The sequence below is a fragment of the Amblyomma maculatum genome, chromosome 1 (assembly GCF_055883805.1).
Source record: "Amblyomma maculatum isolate TAMU_Amacu chromosome 1, ASM5588380v1, whole genome shotgun sequence".
Taxonomy (NCBI): Eukaryota; Metazoa; Arthropoda; class Arachnida; order Ixodida; family Ixodidae; genus Amblyomma; species Amblyomma maculatum.
The window spans coordinates 6,227,821-6,251,439 of NC_139344.1; the positions used below are offsets into that span (position 1 = coordinate 6,227,821).

The 23,619-nt window shown below is 41.1% G+C and overlaps 1 protein-coding gene across 1 annotated transcript; it reads right to left on the bottom strand.

Annotated features, from left to right (window-relative positions):
- Window positions 1-18,793: 18,793 nt before the first annotated feature.
- On the bottom strand, window positions 18,794-22,695 carry LOC146201551 (uncharacterized). The gene is made up of 3 exons (XM_084587636.1): window positions 22,564-22,695; window positions 19,840-20,453; window positions 18,794-18,895 (listed from the first exon to the last, which is right to left on the bottom strand). Exons 1-2 carry the CDS (start codon window positions 22,567-22,569, stop codon window positions 19,842-19,844), a joined length of 618 nt encoding a protein of 205 aa, XP_084443762.1. The 5' UTR covers window positions 22,570-22,695; the 3' UTR covers window positions 18,794-18,895; window positions 19,840-19,841.
- Window positions 22,696-23,619: the final 924 nt, after the last annotated feature.

A 23,619-nucleotide genomic window follows, 5' to 3' on the forward strand; every position in this document is an offset into this window, starting at 1 on the left:
TTTTTTTTTTTTTTTTTTTCATTCGAGTTCTCTCGTACACGCCGTGAAAATCGCGCGTGGTCATTTCCAAGCGACATCCTAACCAGAAGGCGCGGAGGAGGGCAAACAAATGATTAGAAAATGACCTCTCATGCATAATTTATGCTGCTCTACGAAGCGTTTTCGTGTGACGTTTCGCTGTTATCCACACGTGCCATTGCGAAGTTCAGCGGAATAAAGAGCGGATCCTTTTATTTCCCAGGAAGAAATAGATAGGCGAGAAAAATGATAGAAACAGAAAATTCTGTAATGTGCAGAGAAGAATGGCCGGCCGGGATCTGCGACTGGTAACGAGCTTCGGCACAGCGAACATTGCGACACTTAAGGCACGAAGCAGGCATATGCGACTCGGAAATATCTGGGGGAACCCTGTTTTATCTGATTTCTCACGATGTCGTCACAATGCAATTGCAGTACGTCACTCGGATATGTGAATAGGAGCAAAACAGATAAAGTCAGGTTTTCTGATTTTCCGTCGGACATCCATAATGAGGGAAATCCCCGAAGAGGACTTCATCAGTGAAATACCTTTTTTACTTTTCAAATGTGTCAACAATTTGAAAGACACATCTCGCCTAGAACGGATCTCATTACACCAGTACTTCATGTATAGTTTGCAGAGTGGCATGAAACCAAACTGCTCAAAGTCTAACATGGTTATGTGAAATTCCTCAAAACGTTGCAAGTAGCAGTGATATGTGAGAAAGCCTAGCGGCAAAGACCCCGGAGCATAAAGGCTTTAAATTGTAGATAATTGCAGACCTCTCGGCCGCATTTAGGTAAAAAAAAATAGGGGCTGAAGCCTCGCCTTCAGAGTAGACGCGAAGCGCCCTTTACACCATTTTTTCATTGCGCGAAATTTTTTTTAAAGTTTCCTTGTTTAAACCATTTTAATTTTAAAATTATTATTACTGTAATATCAGCACACATTTCAAACACACATTAGTAAGCTATACTCACCACAGCGAGTTCACTAGTTGCCCCTTTAACAGGCTTGGTACCCATGACGTCTTCATGACCTGTATTAGGTTGCTAGCAAAAAAGTAGAGGAAGTAGAAAGGTTTTGGACAAAATATACAAAACTTGCAATGGGTGAGACGGCTAAAGGCATTTCCGCCTGACGAGGCCACCCCACCCTTGACAGCAGTGGCAGCTGCTTATAGATCACTTCCGAACACACTCATTGCACAACAACCAAATCTGAAGACCCAGTATCTCTATCAACATATGTGCAAGTGCACAAAACGAAAGCAAGTAGGAAACCCTGACAACTGTTACAGGCTGTTGCGTATGAGATAAAATAAACGAGCAAAGGAAATAAAAGAGATTACCTCTACAAAAATGTTTACAAATCCCCGAATGTTTTGCATGTACAGAATGTGATACATCTATATGACATGCACTTGACAAAAGTAATTGTGTCACCTATTGTTCTTTTAGGCAAATATGCTTTAGTGTTCTCTTTTGTTTAGACCGGGACTGGTAGGTTGATGATAATTCAAAGATAGCTGAATATTGATTTAAAATTGATTGTTTGCGTACATAATCTCTAATCGCCTAGTTGGTACCAGATGGAAGCACTTGTATCTTATCTTTGCTAAGAGGATACGGAGTACGTTTGCTTTGTACTGTAACTGAAATTCTGACCAGTCTAACATATACTGACGCATAATTTCCAGAGATTACTTATATTTAATTTAATTTAGTTCATGGGGCTTAACGTCCTAAAGCGACTCGGGCTATGAGAGAGACGCCGTAGCGGAGAGCTCCAGAAACTTCGACCACATGGGGTTCTTTAACGTGCACTGACATCGCACAGCCCAGGGGGCCCTTGATTTTCGCCTCCATAGAAAAGCGGCCACCGTGGCTGAAATTCCATCCCGTATCTTTAGGCACAGTAGTCGAACGCCCTAACCACCGCGCCACCCCGAAGGGACATAACTTATATTTAAATAGCTTACTAACCCCGATATATCGTAGGTTTAAAGCATAGCTACTGAGTAGTTGGTTTTTTATACTCCGCATACCGTACAACTTAAAGTGCGGCAAGCAATTTTCTATTTTTGGAATATTTGCAATGGCACGTATTGAATTCCTTTGCAAGTGCAGATAATTAAGGTTTCTTAGTGTTGTGTCCAACCGCACCAGGAAGCAGTATGTTAAGTGTGAATGAAAGAGAGCATTGTATATTTGTTCTTTTTTTACCGAAAACATCTCAACCTGTTTAATACACCAACAACGCGAAAAAATTCAATTCGGTTGGCCCGTTTGTGCGGATTCCAGAAAACGTTTTCGTGAAAGATAACCCCTAGAAAGCGAGTCGTCGTAGACTGGTTGATTATATTTTTCTGGAATTTCAAGTTCAATTCACTTTCTCTTTTGCTACATTTAGGCTTGAATCTCAACTATTTCGTTTTGTATATGTTTAGGTCGAGCTTATTAGAGGCTGACCATGAGTCTCAACTGCGAAGCCATTCATTTGCTTCCCTATAAATGAAGCCTTCATCACTTCGCTAGTGCACCTCTTTGGCTAAATACAGACCCAGAATGGAGAGAAAAAAACAGCAGGATTTGGTGGATTGAGCTTCTCAATGTTTGCACATGCCACAATTTGCAATCGTTTCTTGGTCAGCAAACTGTGGTACGTTATACAAGTGATACGCTATTCCCGTCTAATTGTGTAAAGTTACATAGGGTGTTTGCAGTGCTTGCGTGAGGTTCCTCTTGGGAAAGGACAAATTGTATTAACTGTTTCGAAGAGTACTCGCTGGAGGTCTTGATTTATGCCATTTATTTGTGCGGCCATAACTAAACCGTATTTTTTTTTATTAGGGATGCTAAGGACGTCTTTTTACGTGCTGTTATTCAGTTGATACTAGGCAGAATTTTACCTGAATTTGTTGTTACATCGAATTGTATTCAAGGAACTATTCGTGGGTATTTGAAAGAGGTCGTACAAGCTTGCCGTTTTCTTCATACATGATTTCCATTGGATTACCTTAGTCATGTGTCAACGAAAAAAAGCTTAGAATCGATATATGTGGCTCACTTACTGTTTTCTCCATCATTGTATAAGACCATGCACTGTGCAAGCCCTAAAATGATGCTCTAAAACGATTAAAAAAAATCGACTTTGCTCCTGCAGCCAAAACATTCTTTTTGAGACTAAATAGCGGGACTTTGCCGGTTACAGCGCGGTTTCAAGAACAAATAATATTTGTGGCTTGTGGAGCTTTACTGTCTACTATGCAAAAATAATGATCCCATAGAGTATGCTTTCTTGCACTGCTTAGAAGTAATTTTTTTTCTGGGACGTCCTTCGAAGACGTCCCAAGAAATATTTTCCGCTTTACTCTCCCGGTATTAGGCATCTCCCGATTGAAAACAAGGACAATGCTCCTTATGACTTGTAACGGCGTTGGACCTGCATAATATATGGAGAAGTAAGAGAGAAGTAAGACGGCGGTGCCTCCCAGCGAAAAAAAAGCCAGTGAGGGAATACTTTAAGGAAGATTGCAAGGTATTGCAAAGTTATAAACCTGTGGATCCAGCACCTGACTGGCTTGCGCACGTTAAAGAAACTGAAAAGAATTTTAGTTATGTTACCTCAGGCTGGAGGGACCTGGTGTAAATATTTTGAGTGCAATAAAAATAAATCAAACCATCCATGGCGTATGCGTAGCATTCCCCTCTCACATGCAAAGGACCTGTGATCAAACCCTAATGGTGACAATTTCTTTCGTTCAGTTACTTCTAATTACTGAAGTGCTTCACTTAGAAAAACCTCCTTTTCGACTTTAGATTCTTTTCGACCCTTCCTAAATTCTTTTTACAGCTTTAATTTGAACGTGGGGTATTTGAAATTTCTACAGAAGGTCATGCGGTTGTGACGTCATAGCCCGTCGACCGATCAGGATTTAACCGCGCAAACATATCCGACACGTGATGCCGACTACGGCTACTTGTTCTTCTACTACTACTACTACTACTACTACTACTACTACTACTACTACTACTACTACTACTACTACTACTACTACTACTACTACTACTACTACTACTACTACTACTACTACTACTACTACTACTACTACTACTACTACTACTACTACTACTACTACTACTACTACTACTACTACTACTACTACTACTACTACTACTACTACTACTACTACTACTACTACTACTACTACTACTACTACTACTACTACTACTACTACTACTACTACTACTACTACTACTACTACTACTACTACTACTACTACTACTACTACTACTACTACTACTACTACTACTACTACTACTACTACTACTACTACTACTACTACTACTACTACTACTACTACTACTACTACTACTACTACTACTACTACTACTACTACTACTACTACTACTACTACTACTACTACTACTACTACTACTACTACTACTACTACTACTACTACTACTACTACTACTACTACTACTACTACTACTACTACTACTACTACTACTACTACTACTACTACTACTACTACTACTACTACTACTACTACTACTACTACTACTACTACTACTACTACTACTACTACTACTACTACTACTACTACTACTACTACTACTACTACTACTACTACTACTACTACTACTACTACTACTACTACTACTACTACTACTACTACTACTACTACTACTACTACTACTACTACTACTACTACTACTACTACTACTACTACTACTACTACTACTACTACTACTACTACTACTACTACTACTACTACTACTACTACTACTACTACTACTACTACTACTACTACTACTACTACTACTACTACTACTACTACTACTACTACTACTACTACTACTACTACTACTACTACTACTACTACTACTACTACTACTACTACTACTACTACTACTACTACTACTACTACTACTACTACTACTACTACTACTACTACTACTACTACTACTACTACTACTACTACTACTACTACTACTACTACTACTACTACTACTACTACTACTACTACTACTACTACTACTACTACTACTACTACTACTACTACTACTACTACTACTACTACTACTACTACTACTACTACTACTACTACTACTACTACTACTACTACTACTACTACTACTACTACTACTACTACTACTACTACTACTACTACTACTACTACTACTACTACTACTACTACTACTACTACTACTACTACTACTACTACTACTACTACTACTACTACTACTACTACTACTACTACTACTACTACTACTACTACTACTACTACTACTACTACTACTACTACTACTACTACTACTACTACTACTACTACTACTACTACTACTACTACTACTACTACTACTACTACTACTACTACTACTACTACTACTACTACTACTACTACTACTACTACTACTACTACTACTACTACTACTACTACTACTACTACTACTACTACTACTACTACTACTACTACTACTACTACTACTACTACTACTACTACTACTACTACTACTACTACTACTACTACTACTACTACTACTACTACTACTACTACTACTACTACTACTACTACTACTACTACTACTACTACTACTACTACTACTACTACTACTACTACTACTACTACTACTACTACTACTACTACTACTACTACTACTACTACTACTACTACTACTACTACTACTACTACTACTACTACTACTACTACTACTACTACTACTACTACTACTACTACTACTACTACTACTACTACTACTACTACTACTACTACTACTACTACTACTACTACTACTACTACTACTACTACTACTACTACTACTACTACTACTACTACTACTACTACTACTACTACTACTACTACTACTACTACTACTACTACTACTACTACTACTACTACTACTACTACTACTACTACTACTACTACTACTACTACTACTACTACTACTACTACTACTACTACTACTATACGCCGATGGCTTGCCGCCCGAACAAGCTGTAAAAAGTGCAAGATTGATGCTCATTGGGTTAATCATGGCTTCAATAACAGCGCAGGTAGAAAGAAGGAAAGAGAAGGCACAAGAGAATAAGAGAATCGAGCGCTCTATTCTCTTGTGCCTTCTCGTCCCTTCATTCTACCTGCGCTGTTATTGAAGTCTTGTAAAAGGTGCGCATAAAAACTTTACGCAGGCGATCAGTGATGTTCATGCGACATACACACGTCAACGTCAGTTATCGACAGCATACAATATCATCATTTAATCACTGCATATATACCGGGTGTCCCAAATAAATGTAGCCAAGGTTTTAAAAATACGGCGGGCTATAGTGCAGTGAAATCAGTTAAGAACTGTTCAAAGTCACCTATGATAATCTGCAGTATTTTTCGTTCACTGAACTTAGTTAATTAGTAAAAACTAATTAGCTACTTTTCGTTATTGGCTTGAGAGAAAACGTTTCAATGCAAAAGTTGTAAGTCTTCAGGAAAAAAAAGCTAGCTACGTTGTTTCCATCATACTAGCATTTTCGTAGAGGGAATTTTTTACCAGCCTAAAAAGACACATGGAGCAATAAAAAAACTTCGACTTTCCGGGCGACTTCCTGGCGTCACTTTAAGGCCTTGAGACGAGTCCGACGTAACTAAATCTGTTTTTCTGGGCCGTGGATGAAGCGGATTGTACGCACTTGGCGAATGATAAAAAAAAAAAAAAAAAGAGAAGCTTGTCTCGGGACAGAATTTTTCGAAGGCCAATGTATACGGCGGCGTGTTTAGCGTGATAGAAACACCGTAGCTGTTTTTCAAGGAAACCTAGAACTGTTCTATTCACACTTTTTCTGTAAATGCAATAGCGAAAAATGTATTTTACTAATTAACTTTCATGAAAGGGTAATAAGTGACTCTGAACAGCTTGATTTAACTGGGCTGGGGCCCACCGTATTCTTTACAACCTTGGCTACATTTAAGTGGGCCACCATATATATATATATATATATATATATATATATATATATATATATATATATATATATATATATATATATATATATATATAACAGCGCAGCTCCTTCCTTCTCGAACATTTCATCTGATCTCATAATATCACACAAGCTGTCAACCAATCAGTGCCAAGGCACGCCACCTGGTTACTCAACTATCAGAGGCATGCTCGTGCCTTTTTAAGGCTAAGAGGCTTCCAACGACTGACTACGCTACCTACGTCAACGCTGTGAGACTAATGTTTTTGACTTGAGGCTGCAAACACCCTGACGATACAACTAGTGCTCTAATCTATGCTGGCTAAGACTGCCCCACGATAGAAATGCATGCGGTATGTAAAACGTTTTGTTTCCATGCATGTGGAAGTAACAGCACAGGGAGGGTTATTAGGGAAAAAACATTTATCCTCCACCAGTTACGTTACGTCCCATGTAAGCAACCGGCGATGAAGATGTGAGCACCCGTCTTGCTTAAACTCATACATTGTTACCGGCGTTTCAACGTAAGCGTTTCTTTATAATTCCATTTGCTGTCCGATTGTGCCACGTATTCCACGTAAAGTAAGCCTGACAGAGGCAAGGAATGAAAACAGTAGCGTTGGCACAAGCATATTTAAAAGCATTTTATTCATGGTACAAGTCAATCATGCGCACAAAAGATTTCGTACTCGAAACTTTCCTTCTACTTCGCTGCGTTCAAATTTAGCGCCAGTTTTTAGCAAATCTGATGCTCTTACCACCACTGTCTGCAAGCTAACCATTACACAAGCAACTGTTTTGAGTAAAATTATTTATGATTTGCTCGTCAGACGACAGTGCGGTGTTCTGTGCATCCGTTTTTGCTTCAATAAGTTGGCAGGAAGAAGTTTCTGGGACGTGCGTATTTTTTCGTTCCAATCTTTCGGATCATTTATTTTAACGATGCATCTTTTGTCCGCACGCGTTAGGGTCCTGATAATGTCGCCGTTAGTCATTTTCTCGTGGAGTGGACGGACGGATACCGGCCGGCTATAAATTTGAGCACAAAGGGTATTGCAAAAGGCGTCGTTGACATGCATTCCTTGCCTAAAAATATAATTCAGAGCAGACAAAATAATTGAGTTTGAAGTCTGCATCATCGAAAGCGCCGAGAATCAAGTAGAGAGCAAACATTTCCTTAGACTGCCATCGTAGGCTTGCTTTAAGTGCAATATGAAATTCTCAGTTCCTTTTTTCACTCTCACAATCAGCATAATGACTACGCTTCACATTGTGCCTCTCTCCATGAGTTATAAAGTAACCAAGCTGTCCTTGCTTCAATATCGTTTTTCATTGGTAAACAAAGGCTTAACTTGAACTTTATAAAAGGAAAGGATGAAGTCCTTGTAAAGAAAGAATAGAAAACGTGCACCGAGAAAAATACGTAGCTGTTCAAACAATGATAACGGTGCAACATATATTCTAAATTTTATCCGTGTTCGCTCAATTTGTGAATAACACCTCCTTACCTAAGGTAAGCTAAAGGAAGAGACTAGATATATTGCTAGAAGTGTTATTTAAAAGTATCGTAGGATTTAGAAGTAGTTGCTTGTGTGTATTTTTTATTAGATAAACTTGCTTCTATTATATTTTTGCTGAACGCCGATATAATGTTCTTGTGGCACGTACACCGATTATTATTTCACCTAGCTTCTTTATCGGCTTATGTGAACTACAGCCATGGTCGTTTTTGTGAAAAATGATATCCGTATTTATCAACAAGGACTAAAACGGAAATTTGAGAGAAGGGCTGAAACATGCTGGAAAAAGCAACGCTTAACCAGGCGATGTTTATTCGGCTTGGATGGTGAAACCGGTTTCGCAGTCTAGCCAGGTAAGCTTACAAGGAGGCAGTATTTTGCAGTAATGTCATGGCGAAATAGGCTAACGAATATCAAGCTGTCGTGAAGTTAGCTCAGACGGTGTTGCATGAGATTCAATAAATCAAGCGGACGGCAAAATCCGCTCAAATCCGAGAATCCCAGCGTATGCCGGTTTACATTGGCGGCTGTTCTGCCCGGCACGTCGCAAGGATTTGTAAAGCAGCGCGAATACGCGTTTCCCAACGGCCAGTGCGCACAGCCCGAGCCAGCAGAATCAAATTTAAGCTTCATGGCTTTGGGAAGCAAACAACTTTGGCAAGATTCATGAAGAGTTGGTGAATGCTCAATCTGCACGTCCCTTGGGGCGCGCCGATATGTGGGCAACTGAAATCGCCAGAACAGTTTTCTTACAGCAGACATTTTGACTACACAAATTACAATATATGGAAGTCAGAAGGCAAGTTGCCAATGTAATTTATTTCAAATAAAACAGTTGTCTTGTTTTTTTTTTAGAAAATACACCTTTCGCTAATAAATATATGTCATCGTTCAGTCCCTGGCGCATTCTCATGCGTTCTTTTACCCGTTTCCTGTCAATATTTGGAGCAAGAACTTTAGGACGACACAAAAACAGCTTCATATAATAACACAAGCTGGCCGATCTTGAATGTGCCAACAGTGAGTGTTTGGGCGAACAAACACTTCATGGTAATTGGTTATATATAACTCTTTATGATAAGTGATTACAAGTGCTTATACCCATGTGGAGGGTTACTCAGTTGAAATTGTGGGCTGATAATATCTATTTGCATAAAATATTACGTTCTCTTTGCAGGAACGAAATGAATATGACAAAAAGAGTGCTCCTTATGTAGGGTATAGTTGCGCAACGGCAAATGCCATATATTAAAACTCTTTTACGTCAGTTAACTGCACTGAGAGTTACAGTTACGGAAGAGTCTGTAACTGTAACTCTATCTATCTATCTATCTATCTATCTATCTATCTATCTATCTATCTATCTATCTATCTATCTATCTATCTATCTATCTATCTATCTATCTATCTATCTATCTATCTATCTATCTATCTATCTATCTATCTATCTATCTATCTATCTATCTATCTATCTATCTATCTATCTATCTATCTATCTATCTATCTATCTATCTATCTATCTATCTATCTATCTATCTATCTATCTATCTATCTATCTATCTATCTATCTATCTATCTATCTATCTATCTATCTATCTATCTATCTATCTATCTATCTATCTATCTATCTATCTATCTATCTATCTATCTATCTATCTATCTATCTATCTATCTATCTATCTATCTATCTATCTATCTATCTATCTATCTATCTATCTATCTATCTATCTATCTATCTATCTATCTATCTATCTATCTATCTATCTATCTATCTATCTATCTATCTATCTATCTATCTATCTATCTATCTATCTATCTATCTATCTATATATCTATCTATCTATCTATCTATCTATCTATCTATCTATCTATCTATCTATCTATCTATCTATCTATCTATCTATCTATCTATCTATCTATCTATCTATCTATCTATCTATCTATCTATCTATCTATCTATCTATCTATCTATCTATCTATCTATCTATCTATCTATCTATCTATCTATCTATCTATCTGTCTGTCTGTCTGTCTGTCTGTCTGTCTGTCTGTCTGTCTGTCTGTCTGTCTGTCTGTCTGTCTGTCTGTCTGTCTGTCTGTCTGTCTGTCTGTCTGTCTATCTATCTATCTATCTATCTATCTATCTATCTATCTATCTATCTATCTATCTATCTATCTATCTATCTATCTGTCTGTCTGTCTGTCTGTCTGTCTGTCTGTCTGTCTGTCTGTCTGTCTGTCTGTCTGTCTGTCTGTCTGTCTGTCTGTCTGTCTGTCTAAAGGTTTGATGTCAATTCATTTTCTGCTTCATAGGATAATATTGCTTTTGAACACATGGGATTTAAAAGATTTGGGAAAACGAGAACTCTGACATGTAGGTATCCCGCATGGCGGTCAGCAGGGACGTTATGCCAGTAATGGTAAAACTGCCGAAATATTTGAGAGCGCTATAACCAAGCTTTATTTTTGCATGCTCTTGGACGTGCCGATTCTTCCGGTTAAAAAGTGAGATAGTTCTCTTTTGTTTCTTTTAACGAACACAAAAATATCCACCTCACAAAAGAAGACGGAAACTGGCGGTGGCTTTTCAGATAGGCTGAGATCAAAATGTTAAGAGGAGTCAGGCCAAACATGAAATTAAAGGATGTGAGGCTTAAGTTTTATATCCAAGTGGTGGAAGTTCTCTTAGATGTGTGTCGTGGCTGTAAGGTGACGTTTCCCGGCGACATCAAAAGCCCACTCTACTAGCTTCCTTTGGGTAGGCGGGTCAGTTAGGGGGCAGCAGCTCTTAACTGTCTTGTTAAGACAATTTGCCTCTATTCAGTAGAATTGTCGGGAAATAATTCACCATCTAAACGCCCCTTAAGCATTCATTCTGGAGTGTCACACAGGGTCCTGTTTGAAAGGTCGGCTTGTTTTCTTCCAAATGCACATTCGCACGAAAGGGATGAATATTAAGCGGGAAAGGCTGCAAAACAGCCGCTTTGTCGGAGGGGCCCAACTACTTAGGTAATCCTTATTGAACAGATGCAGAAATTCAGAATAAACAGACCTGATGGAGACCTGCGTGGGTTTCGCTGCTGGAAAGAGTTTGCAGGTTCAGATGCCAAAACTGCATTGCCCATCCTCTAGTCTAGTGACACTCAGTGCATGCCTCTGGAACTTCGATTTTGGCAGCATACCTCTCCTTGTCTGCGTCACACAAACTTGCCGAATAGGTTGATCAGGGGATGGAAGCAGGTTTCCTAGCTTCCATCTCACCTGCAGCGGAACAGTGAACGCGCACGGAAACAAAAATACGGCGAGACACGTACGCATGTGCGGACAGCTGCGCAACGCCACCGCAATACCCGACGAACATCAAAATTGCGCCGGGTGCGCGAAAACGTCGCTACTACGCCTTATAAATACTTCCTATTAAGCACTTTCATGCTCCGTATACACGACTTGCTGAATATAGCCCATGGAAAAAGTACAAACGCCACAAAAGTATTACCACTTTGAAATGCACAAGATTTCCTGAAAACAAGAAACTGCGCAAACCAGATGCGGACGAAGAAGCAGAGCATCGCACAACTCTTACTCATTTCGTTTGTGAAGTTCTTTCCTTGCATCTAATATGAATCACCTAGCCCATGCTTTATTAAGATTTCCTACTCCGCATTTGGTGCCTCCAGTGCACGTCTGCATTAGCACAGCAGTCTGCCAAGACTCTGCGTATTATCGGGAGAATGCTTGTATTGCGGTTTTTCTGTTGCTAGAACGGCAGTCGTCTCAAAAAGTGCCTGGAGCGTTGTTCCAATTCTTCGGTTTGATACATGAAACAGTGATCCAGCAGTCCACAGCAGCGAGCTTCTGATAATATCTAAAGAGAAGTGCAGGCTGCTGACGCCGTATCATGCACCTGCCAGTAAGGGCACCGGCTTCTCGACTCAACGTATGTGCTTCTAATCTCACCAATCTCTAAAGTCGCAGAGTAGACACTTCCGAATAAGCACGCCTTGGCGCGTGAAATGAATGTGCAATTCTGGTGGCATTCGTTTCACGAGCTTTTGCCCCGCTATGCAAAGTAAGGATGACCTTGGCCTATCAGGCTTTCGTGCACTTTATGAAAGTTCATATGTGTCTGTCGACCACGGTGCAAGATTGTGACTGGAACACAATAATGTGCGAGCCATCCTGACTGGCTGAGGTCGCCCATACCTTTTTTTAATGCTACAAACAGCTTCAGAGTTGTACTTACAGATTAATGAATTGCCCCTTCAGGGTTGTAATGCACTATCCCAGCAGACATGCAAAAATCTGCGTACGCAAAACAACATCAACATACACCGCAATTCTAAATTTACCCTTCTTATGAAATTTAGCATCGCCGTGCTGTCACTTCCAAGATTGTAAGGTTTCCATTTTGGCTTTAGTTCGCTAGGTTGAATTGTACAGGCTCTGTCAAAAGTCTAGAACCTAGAGGGTCTGCTTCTGAGCAGTGTAGTGGCGCTGATTTAGCCTTAGTGGAGGTCTTTCACATTGGAGAATGTAGGCTCTTACCATAGATAGATTCGGAACACAAGAATTACTTTGCAAGCTTCACGAAGTTGCTCAGAAGTACACTTTCAACAAAGACTGTACCTGGAGCAGCAACCGAACTTACTGGCTAGTTTCCTTCTCTGCCTCTCCGTCTCAAGAGAAAGTCAAAAAAGGGTCTCTTTAGAGAAAGTGGCGCTAGATTTTCATCAGTAGTTGCACTAACATGTCGGTAGATGTATATACCTGTTCTTGCACCTTAACGTTAATTTGCACTAGAATAAGTGCTTAACAGCACAGAAGAGCTGGTCGAGCTTGCAACGTTCGCGATGATGAATGTAATGTTTGAACAGAAATTACTGTATCTTATCAGAAGTTCGAAGTACACAATAAATTCGCGAAGTTGTCAGCCTTGGAAAAAAAAACTACATCTATAATCTCGAGACGCGTGAAATACTATACGCAGTCTCTGCAAAACAAATGGCAAGCAAGCACATTTCACTTCAAGGAACTTTTCTTGAAGCGTTCTCCTGAAGTACAGTGAGATTCCTATAGTGGTATTTTTTGTACATCACCGCTCAGTGCGAGTGTTCGCATTTGGGCTGACAAATGTATCAACCGAAAGAAGTTGCCCCGCGAAGGGAACACAGTATGGAATATTTTCAGTTGACGGCATAGATATGCATACATTAGGAATTAAGAAGTACAACCTTGACGCTGCACCTAATGCTAGCGATCGAAGATATATCAAATACAGTGAGCCCCGACGTGGTGGTGCAGGGCCGAGTTTGGGCGCTCGACTATATTGTTCCCAAGGAGGCGAGATCGAATCCCGGCCTCGCCGGCCACTTTCCGATGCAGGCGAAAAGCAAGTCGCCCGTATGCTGTGCGATGTCAGTGCACGTTAAAGAATCCCAGGTGGTCGAAATTTTCGGAGTCCTCCACTACGGCGTCTCTCATAGCCTCAGTTGCAGCAAACCAAACCATCCAATACACTGAGATCTGCTTAATAAAAATCAAATCAAATCTTTATTTCCATCAGGTGCTACAGATGGAGGGCTGCGGAAAAAAAAAAACTGGCGACTTGACGAGTCAGCAGCTCCATATATAAGGCAGCGTCTAGACAGCGCCACAGAATAAACAAGCGATAAGCAGCTCAAAACACTTGATCGATGCAGAATAAAAGAAAAAGTCCCGAGCCAGATAAAACAAACACCGTCAGGACCAAATAATGAATAAGCGATAAGCATATCAATACACTTGATCAATCCGGAAGAAAGAAAAATTCCTGGGTAGATAAAACAAACCGCAAAAGAGATTAAATCAGGTTAGTCAAACGTGAAACAGGAAGTTAACAGTGGAACAGCTACACATATCAAAATTAAGTGACTGATAATAGTGATGGCAGAGAATAGCACAAACGCTCCATACAAGAATTCAAGTGTGGTGCAGCAACCTTCCACGTCTATTATTACAACATTTCTCATTTCTTTCTAAATGTGCCAAGGCATCCAGGTTATGAATATTATTTTGTACTTCATATTTAAACCGGGTACTCGAACGGTATCGGTATAGCTTGTGAACTGCAATAACATTCAAACATTGGGTATAGCGTGCAATGAGATTGAAAAAACCCCTTTGGCAAAAGTCGGTGCCCTGCAATGATACACCGAAGACACGCACAGCAAGGCTCAAACAAGATTAGATTCATCTCTTCGGAAGAGAGAGACTGAATCACACGGCCTACAGCCCAGATCTCGCCCTATCAGACTTTCACCTGTTTCCTGCATTGAGCCGTACTTTCTTGACGTCACTTACAAAGGAATGCTGAGGCGGAGTAGGCTGTGCAACAATTCCTCGCATCGCAGGGCATCAACTTTTACCAGAGTGGTTTCTTCGAACTCATTGCGCGCTGTGACAAATGTCATAATGTCGGTGGCGACTATATGTCGAACAATAGTGCAAGATATACATTTCATGATGCCATGGTGTATTTATGAGCAATAAAGTTTCCGTGTGAAAATAGATGACAAAGCTTACGTTCGGAACGTTCCTCGTAGATGTAGAAGTTATAGCGTTTTATTATATTTCTCATTTATGTAGCTATCGAAGCAAACGCAAGTCATCAGCTTCTAGATGTTTTACTTCGTGGCGTCCACATAACTCATCCTCAAGGCCAGTGACCCTTCACGCAAGCTCTGCTGCGCATGTACTTTGTACGTCCTAAGAGAGCGCGGGAGTTCAGTGACCTCGAACTAGATTAGCTGCTTGCTTTGCCAGAAGCGCAATGCATAAATTTCCTTGTATACTTCAAGAAAGCACTGTGTCGACCCTCATGCGCAATCATGTAAGGACATTCTATCAGAAGCACATGATCCTTATGTGATTTATTTGCTTCCCAGACTGGAATATCTAGCAAGCAGTGTTCTGAAAAAGATTCACTTTCCTGCAGTAGCGTCACTACTACCGCGGTGGTTTTTAATTGAATTTTGTCGTTAATTTTTTTTTTTGAAATTTCTACACTTTGAACCGAGCGCATCTTTTGTTTAAGAAAAATAATAAAGAACATTATCGTGGCATAGGGAAACGAAGCTTTAATAATATTTATATTATTGAGCCGCGGACTGTGCACGTGGGCCTAAGGGTGAACATATATATATATTTAACAAACGAAGGCAGTTAAAAACGAACGTGGGTATACGCAGCGCTTCAAATGCTGGCATGTCACTCGTTCGGCAAATACAAAACCTTCGGGTGTCGCGAAGCACTTATTATGTTCAATTGTAACGCTGTTATTTCTTATTGGGGTGCACACCACTTTGTTGATATAAACTGAAAGTTGCATTTAGGATGATCGCCTAGGCAGGCATTACAGTGCGAGTTGGTTTATTTCGCAGTTATTTTTTTTTTGTATTTCTACTAGGAATTTCAATATTTACACGGCTCCGATATTTAAAGATGACAAAGTAATTAAGAGAGCTCTGAAAAGAAAAATGAATGTTTTGGGGTGAAAATGCATCCTCCAAAAACTCAGAGCTACTTACGAATCAGTTCTGGTTGTCAGGACTGGAATTTATGGCCGCTTTTCGTTTGCTCAAACATTCCAAACATTACCTTTCGGAACAGGTAGCGCCATCTGTACACCGTCGCATGAACTAGGGCGCGACAGAAATTGCGGGCATGGCAGTTCTTTGGAGAGAAAACTAAAATTTAATCTTAGGAGAGATGGACTCTTTAGATGTAATATAATTGGCTCTTCACTGTCATGGGGGATTGTTCGAACTTCGTAAATTACATGGATCGCAATTGGTATGCAATGCCTTGATATATAATTATGCGTCGTCGCAATCACCTTGCTCTTACGCACGAATGCGTTATAAACGGTCAAGGGCATTGCAGTTATTTCGAGGTACACATCGTGCCTGAAAAGAAAAATTGCAGTCGATTTGCTGCCACGTAATCTTGTTCTCATGGCTTTCTAGTTGCAAAGAGGCTTGGCAGAAAGAGATGTTTCATGTGCTTGAAGCACGCGTCACTGCACACGTGCATTTAATGACGAAAATTGGACAAAACGCTGCATAAACTTTCTGCCAAGTCAACGGCCCTAATCGGCATGATCATTATCGTTTTCTCCGTGTGCATTCAATGTCAGCCCTGAGCAACAACTCCCACCATCAATTAAAATGCCCTGATCCAAGCCTACGCTTCATCTCTGCTTAAAGACAGGAATAATGATCCAAGACTACACGCCCGTTATTTGTAAAGTGTGCTTTTACTGACCTCAACATTCATAACAGTAATGCGATTGTATGTTGGGGAACAATGCTGAGTAAGTTTCGACGATCAAAGTGCCTTAGACCCCTTAGGAATCAGTGCGTTAAGATACCATCATGGAGATTGTTCCACTTAGTAGTACTCTAAAGGATAACAGTTGATATTTTACTGCCTCTTTTATACTGTTACCTGCACTGTTTATTTCTGAATGTCTAGACACATGGTTACCGGCAGTTTTCGTATAATATTTATGGTCATGGAAGCGTACTAACAAAACAGCATGTTTTAAATGAAACGTTTCGAGCTCGGATTTTCTTGTTGCAGCTCCTTTTTTCTAATATCAAACCTGCACTAACACATAAACAAGTGAAGGTCTACAGGTATACAATCCGCCAGTACACTGAAAAAAAAAAACTTAAATAATTGTTCTGGGATCAAGGTAATTCACAGAAGCTCACGTTTTCAAATAAACTGCAGTAAACAAAGTTTAGGTTGCGGAAGAAGACGCCCTTTAACGTGTGGTTCAAAAAACGAAGCACATAATTTCCCGAAAAATCATTTCTAAAACGGCTCATTTTGCATACCTAGTCACAAATTAGAAACGGCTTTTCAAAAGATTTCCTTGGTACCTCATGATATCTGTCCAATATAATGCAGTACTTTTGCTCATAGTACCACATCTACGTGCCTATGCTTACTGCCTTCTCTTCTTGAGTCTTGGGGTTCAAATATTATGGTGAACCGGGTATAGTGAGCGTGGCACCACTGAATGAGCGAGTGGCTTTTTGTTTCCAGGAAGCACTAGCTGTATATGGTCGCACTCGCTGAGTTCGGCTATTGATTGGGCGTCTTCTGGCCCTGTTTTGTAATATTTCAGTCAGTTTTATATTCATTTGCGCCCCTTTCCTTGATAACGTTCTGCGCGGCCTACTTCACATGCAAGCTGCAACCAACGAGAGCGGATCAAAAGCAAAACGCAGCGGAAGCGGATGCGAAACATTACAGAACGTTACATTCGCTCCCTTCAACGTTATATTCACGGCCATTAACAGTGAAATTCGACTCTCGGCAAGGTATTATGTGTTGACGACCTTGAACTTTTCCCTCACAAAAGGATTCCGTCATACTAAAGTCGCTTGTGAAAACATCATACATCGAGTCGTGAAAAAGAATTGGCTTTGTATTTGTTTGTTTCTTTTCTATGCATAATTAAATATTCATTTATAATCTGCATTAGACAGTAAATAAAAATCGCTGGGAAAAACTAATTTTCTGGCTCTCCAAGCACTTGAAAGAAAGCTCATGCCCAATTAACGTCAAATGAATTTCCGGTATCCAATTATAGAAATGTAGCAAAAACTTAACGCGACCATGTAACTAAGCATTTCCTGAATAGAATATTCGGCAAGAAATACAGGTGGTTGATAGGCAACCTTGTGAAATTTATAAAGCATCTAATTCGAAAAGTCGTAATTTGCGGTATTATATGCCTTAATATGCGATCTACCATTGCTGAAAGCATTACACAGCAATAAAACCAGTTGCCGGACTAGTTGGCTCATTTACTATAGGAAAACATTTGCAGCCAAAAAGGGCCAGAGCACCCATCTTGTCCATTGCCTATGGGTGTGTTCGTTCTTTTTTGTAGTAAAATGTGAACATTCAAAACGAGAGAACGTAGTACGGGATGGTGTTTGTGCGCAGGCTTAGCTTCTGAATGGCTTATGACCGGTCAATAAATCGGAGTGAGGGCTGCTAAACAGGTGACTCTCACCAGCCATACATGCGCCGCACTCCCGCCCATGAGAACCTCTGTGTGGCCCCTTTCTAATAAGTTCAGCTATGCAATTCTGGTAAACTAATTATTCAATTACTCCCGGTTTTCAGGCATAACCTTCAGAACATCGCGCTCTGTACTCTGCGCATGCAGCATATGCTACTACAGTGTGCGTATCAGCAAAATAGAACACCAAAGAGATTGGAATGCATTTGGTTTTATTCTCTCTCCTTTCGTGAATGAACGGAGTATCTTTAACAGGGTGATGGAAGATGGTGCTGAAAGTTGCCGATTTTGGAATGCCTGTAAAAAAAAAAAAAAAAAAAAAAAAAACAGAGACGGAGGATTTGTGCGCAGATATTATAACAATATTTAAGCACTATTGACATGTAGCCAACAACCCACTCAAACATGCAGAAGCCTACAAAGGAAAACCTTAAGCAAAAATGAGCGCCGCATTATATGGTTGAGGCGATATGCATCGCGTATTGCTGGATTAGCGATTTTCGCTGTTTTCCCACTTCCCAGCGCCTGTTTGCTGCTTTGAATCGATACTAAGTTGATGAAATTTTCTTGTGTAGTGGTTTATAGACGTGGAAGATAGTACACGTGTATATGTGCTTACAGAACATCCTTAGATCAGTAATTGGACAATCACAAGCGACAGCGTGCTGATTATCGTAGACACCAATTACGCATTGAGAAAAATATCAGGCGCAAAATGATCACCACAGAGCAGCAAGGTGCGATGGCAATCAGCGTCGTCACCGTCTAACCTGAGAGCGTGGTCAGCTATGCTTTCACGCATTAATAGCAGTCTTCAGCTCGACAATAGTACAGACCAGGCGACTTTAATGTAGCAATACGATATGTTGATTGTGCGTTGCCTTTCCTCTACATGTATCACTTCACTGTAGCTTAACTCAAGAAATTTAAACCGACTTTCGGCATATGTTTCCATTAGGCGAATACTGAAAAGCAGATGACACTTCTTTTACGAGTTGATTCTTCTTTTTTGCCTCGAAATAGATCTTGAAATCAAAGGAAACAAACTGAAGGCATATTTGAAGCCTTTCTATTAGAAGACAGGTACCATTTTGATTTCCGTAAGCTTTCAAACAAACAAATGACGTTAGAAAATGCTTAGGCTGAAATTGCACAGCATATGATACAGATGATACTACGAGTAGACATCAGCAGCTAGAGTAAGTAGTACTGAAACAGCACAATATGGGCAACAGCCTTACCATTAATGAATACCGAGACCCACCGCACCGACGCCGCCTGTGGCTCCGTGCGCGGTCTTGCCGAAACCAGACTGGTGGCCCGCGGCGCCAGTGTTGAATGCCGAAGAGCCCTGCTTTTGTCCAGCACCGAAGGTCTTGGTATCACTGGCAGAGAAGCCGGAACTATGGCTGTAACCCTGGTTATTCTTGAACGCGTTCACGCTGCTCTGGGAGGCGCCGCCAGTGAATGCACCGGATCCCTGGTTCTGTCCGGCAGCACCACCCTGGAATCCAGATTGGTGTCCGCCAGCCGCAGCTCCGTATCCCGTTTGGTACCCACCGCCGACGCCATGACCGATGCCGCCTCCGTGGCCCAGACCACCTCCAAGAAGAGCCGGGTTACTCACGACACCAGGGCCTACAAGTCCAGGGTGCACGACTCCAGGCCCACCGAGCCCAGCCCCTACGACTGCGGGAGCCACGCCGGCACCATATCCGATGGAGCCTGGGCCAATGCCGCCAAACACTCCGCCACGAGCCTCGACGTCTTTCTTCTCGTCTTTGGCGACAGCCTTCTTGCCGTCTTCAGCGAAGGCTACGCAGGCCACAAGGGCTAGGACAGCAATGACGACGAACTGCAGTTCGGAGAATGAGTCATCTTAAGCGGCTGCAATTTTTTGTAATATTTCGTTATCAATATCCACCACCATTGCCAAAAACTTAAACACCGTGTCCCCATTTCGGCCAAAATACCGTTCTTTTACGTTTCTACGATAAATGTACCAATGAAGCCTGTAACGAAGGAGCTATCAAAGCGATTGGCGGTACTGAGTGAACTAGTTACAAATACCATCAAAGCACTCCATTGAAAAACTTAAAAGCAATGAAAGTGCATCTGCTGATTTCTTTCTGAATTTTTAATCCACGAAAGCATTAATTGTCATTAATTTTCTGGGACTTTTAATTCTTGAGAAGGAGTCACTCGTCCTTTCTAAGGAAAGAAAAATTCAGGCCACTTAAAGGTGTGTACACTCCTGAAGCGAATAAACAGTATTGTGAAAGCCAGGCAAGCCGGATAGGAGACAGCACGTATAAAATATGACGTTAAACTCTGAGACAAAGTAAGCGCTTTCGCTTCGTGGACCAAACATATTTGCCTAGATGGTCTCTCTTTGAGGATTTTTGCATGCCAGGACAACATGGTGGAGCTATGAGGCACGCCGCAGTCGAACGCCTTGAAGTCATTTTGATCACGCGGGTGTAGTTAACAGGCGTAAAACTGTCAGTGCGGGTAAATTTTGTCATGTCACCCCATTGAAATCTGTGTGCATGGTGGTCGATTTAATGTATCATTTGCCTGTGACGTGAGGGAGTAAATGAAATGTAGATGCGGCAAATGGTAAATGACTATACATGAGAGCTTGGGAGCCCAGAAAAAAATTAGATTTTGCTAGCTTTAGCTTTGTATGTGACGCAAGTATGGTTCATAAGTTCGAGATGAGAGACAGAGCAAGCGACAAAACTATTTCTTGACCTCCATTTGAAGTACATTTGATATGTTTGCGGTTATGGTACCCTTGCTGATTAACTAGGATATGTATCGTAATTATGGCCGTTTTATCACTGGTTGACACAGTACCATTTGGCCAAGTATAGTAGCTGATGATAGCACCAGTGATACAACATGGCTGATGACTTCCTGATATGACGATACGCACCGTAGGATGTATATGTAACGACCTGGAGAGTGTGACGTCCATCTCCAGCACCTCATCACTATCACAATCGACAGTAACCTTCCAGCTTGAAAAGTTCGCCCGGTGTCTATTACGGAGGTAAGCACGCGAACTGTGATATTTATATGAGTAAACAAATTTAACAATTGCGACTCCACAATTAGTTTCAACTGAAGCACAGAACTTGCCCTATTTTAAAGCCGTTTTACAATCGTTGCCTTAAACCGTGAAAACAAGGCAAGTTGTGCGAGGATCATCATTCAGATCATTCTTTAAAACAGCATCGGTTCTAGTTGGGTGAGATCATCTCCGTAACTTAATTAATCAAACACAGTCTATTGAAAATCCCGAACGAAACCTTCAGCAAAAGTAGGCGGATCGCAGTGATTTCTATCGAGTACAGGCGTTGGCTGTCCTGTGCGCTAATCCGCATCCATGTCAGCGCACTCTGAAACTCAGAGCAGGTCCTGTAAGCTACAGCTTTAGATTTCTTTTCCCTAACCACTACACCATCGCCCCGCTGCGGTGGTGCAGTGGTTAGGGTGCTCAACTGTTATGCCCAAGGATGCGGGATCGGATTCCAGCCGCGGTGACCGCTTTTCGATGGAGGAGAAACCTAATGGCTCCCATGCGCTATGCGATGTAAGTGAACGCTAAAGAACCTCAGGAAGTCGAAATTTACGGAGTTTTCCACAACGACATCTCTCATAGCCTGAGTCAATTTGAAATGTTAAACCCCTTAAAAAAAAACCACCCCTATCTTTGGTATCACTGAATTCCAATAAAGCCGTTAAAAAGGCTTTTGTTTTTAAGCACTGCATCTCATGTCGAACAATACGAATTAAAGTCTAGCATATACTAGGCTAATCTGACAATCACAACATTTCTCGCGCACAACTGCAACATTAGTGGCAACCATGAAACATTGAGATGATGCTGCGATAAAAGCACAGTAGTCGCAGCATCAAAAAGTACTAGCTTTTATCGTGATAAGGGAGGCTGAGCTTACCTTCATGTCTAAGATACCGTTTATGCGAGGTACTACTGTTCTCTAACGATGCTCGTTGCCTCTGGGTTCTCTAATGCCCAGGTGTATTGGTATGGTGGCTGCGCGGAGTGGGTCCTTTTATACTGTGCCCTGCTGACCGCGTTGCCCTCAACGTCAGCAAGCTCTGCAAAGCGACCCTGCTGCTTATCAGAGGGTAAGGAACTGGAAAGGGTGACGAGCGCCGGTTTCAACTTTCGCTTTCCACTTCGACTCATTGCGGAGTCTCGTTCCGAGAAAAGCCACCTCGTCCGGTTCCTTTGAAAGGTCTCATTAACAAAACCTGCAGGGCCATATGTCGCCGTTTCGTTTTGAAGTCTGGAAATGTCAAGCACCCCGATAGTTCCGACCTCTCTCAGTGCGGTGACTGGTATGTTTACTTGCTCTAGGAAAGGGGGAGAAAAGCTAATCCCGTCGTAAGACTAATACCGCTGATATGGACGAAGGCGTTGTGTAGATTTAGGGGGAAACGACATTTGTGTTGCAAAGTTGGGTAGTTATAAAAGGTTTCTGTTTGGTATAGGTCGTGAAAAAAATTCTCACCGAATGAAGATATGGGTTGAACACATTTGAACATATTTCGTTTTCAACGCGATGGCAACCACGCAGCGAGCCGTAAATTTGTGAGGCCAGAGCACACGAGCATGTGCTCCGCAATAAACGTGAGCAACATGTAGATAAGCTGTCTATCCAAGATATGGCTGTTACATTGGATAACGCATATTATCAAATATGGTAAATAGAAATAATTCTGAACACGATCTCAAAGGGCAGCTCTATTTGACTTATTTATCCTTCAAAACGGGACTCCAGAAATTTCAAAGACGTTCGAGGTACTCTCGAGAACATTAGAGATTCCAGGGTACTTTTGTAAGATTTTATTTGATTTAATTTGTGGGGCTTAACGTCCTAAAGCGACTCTGGCTATGAGAGACGCCGTGTAGTGGAGGGACTCCAGAAATTTCTACCAGCTCGGGTTCCTTAGCGATATCGCACAGCACACGGGCGATGTCAGCACAG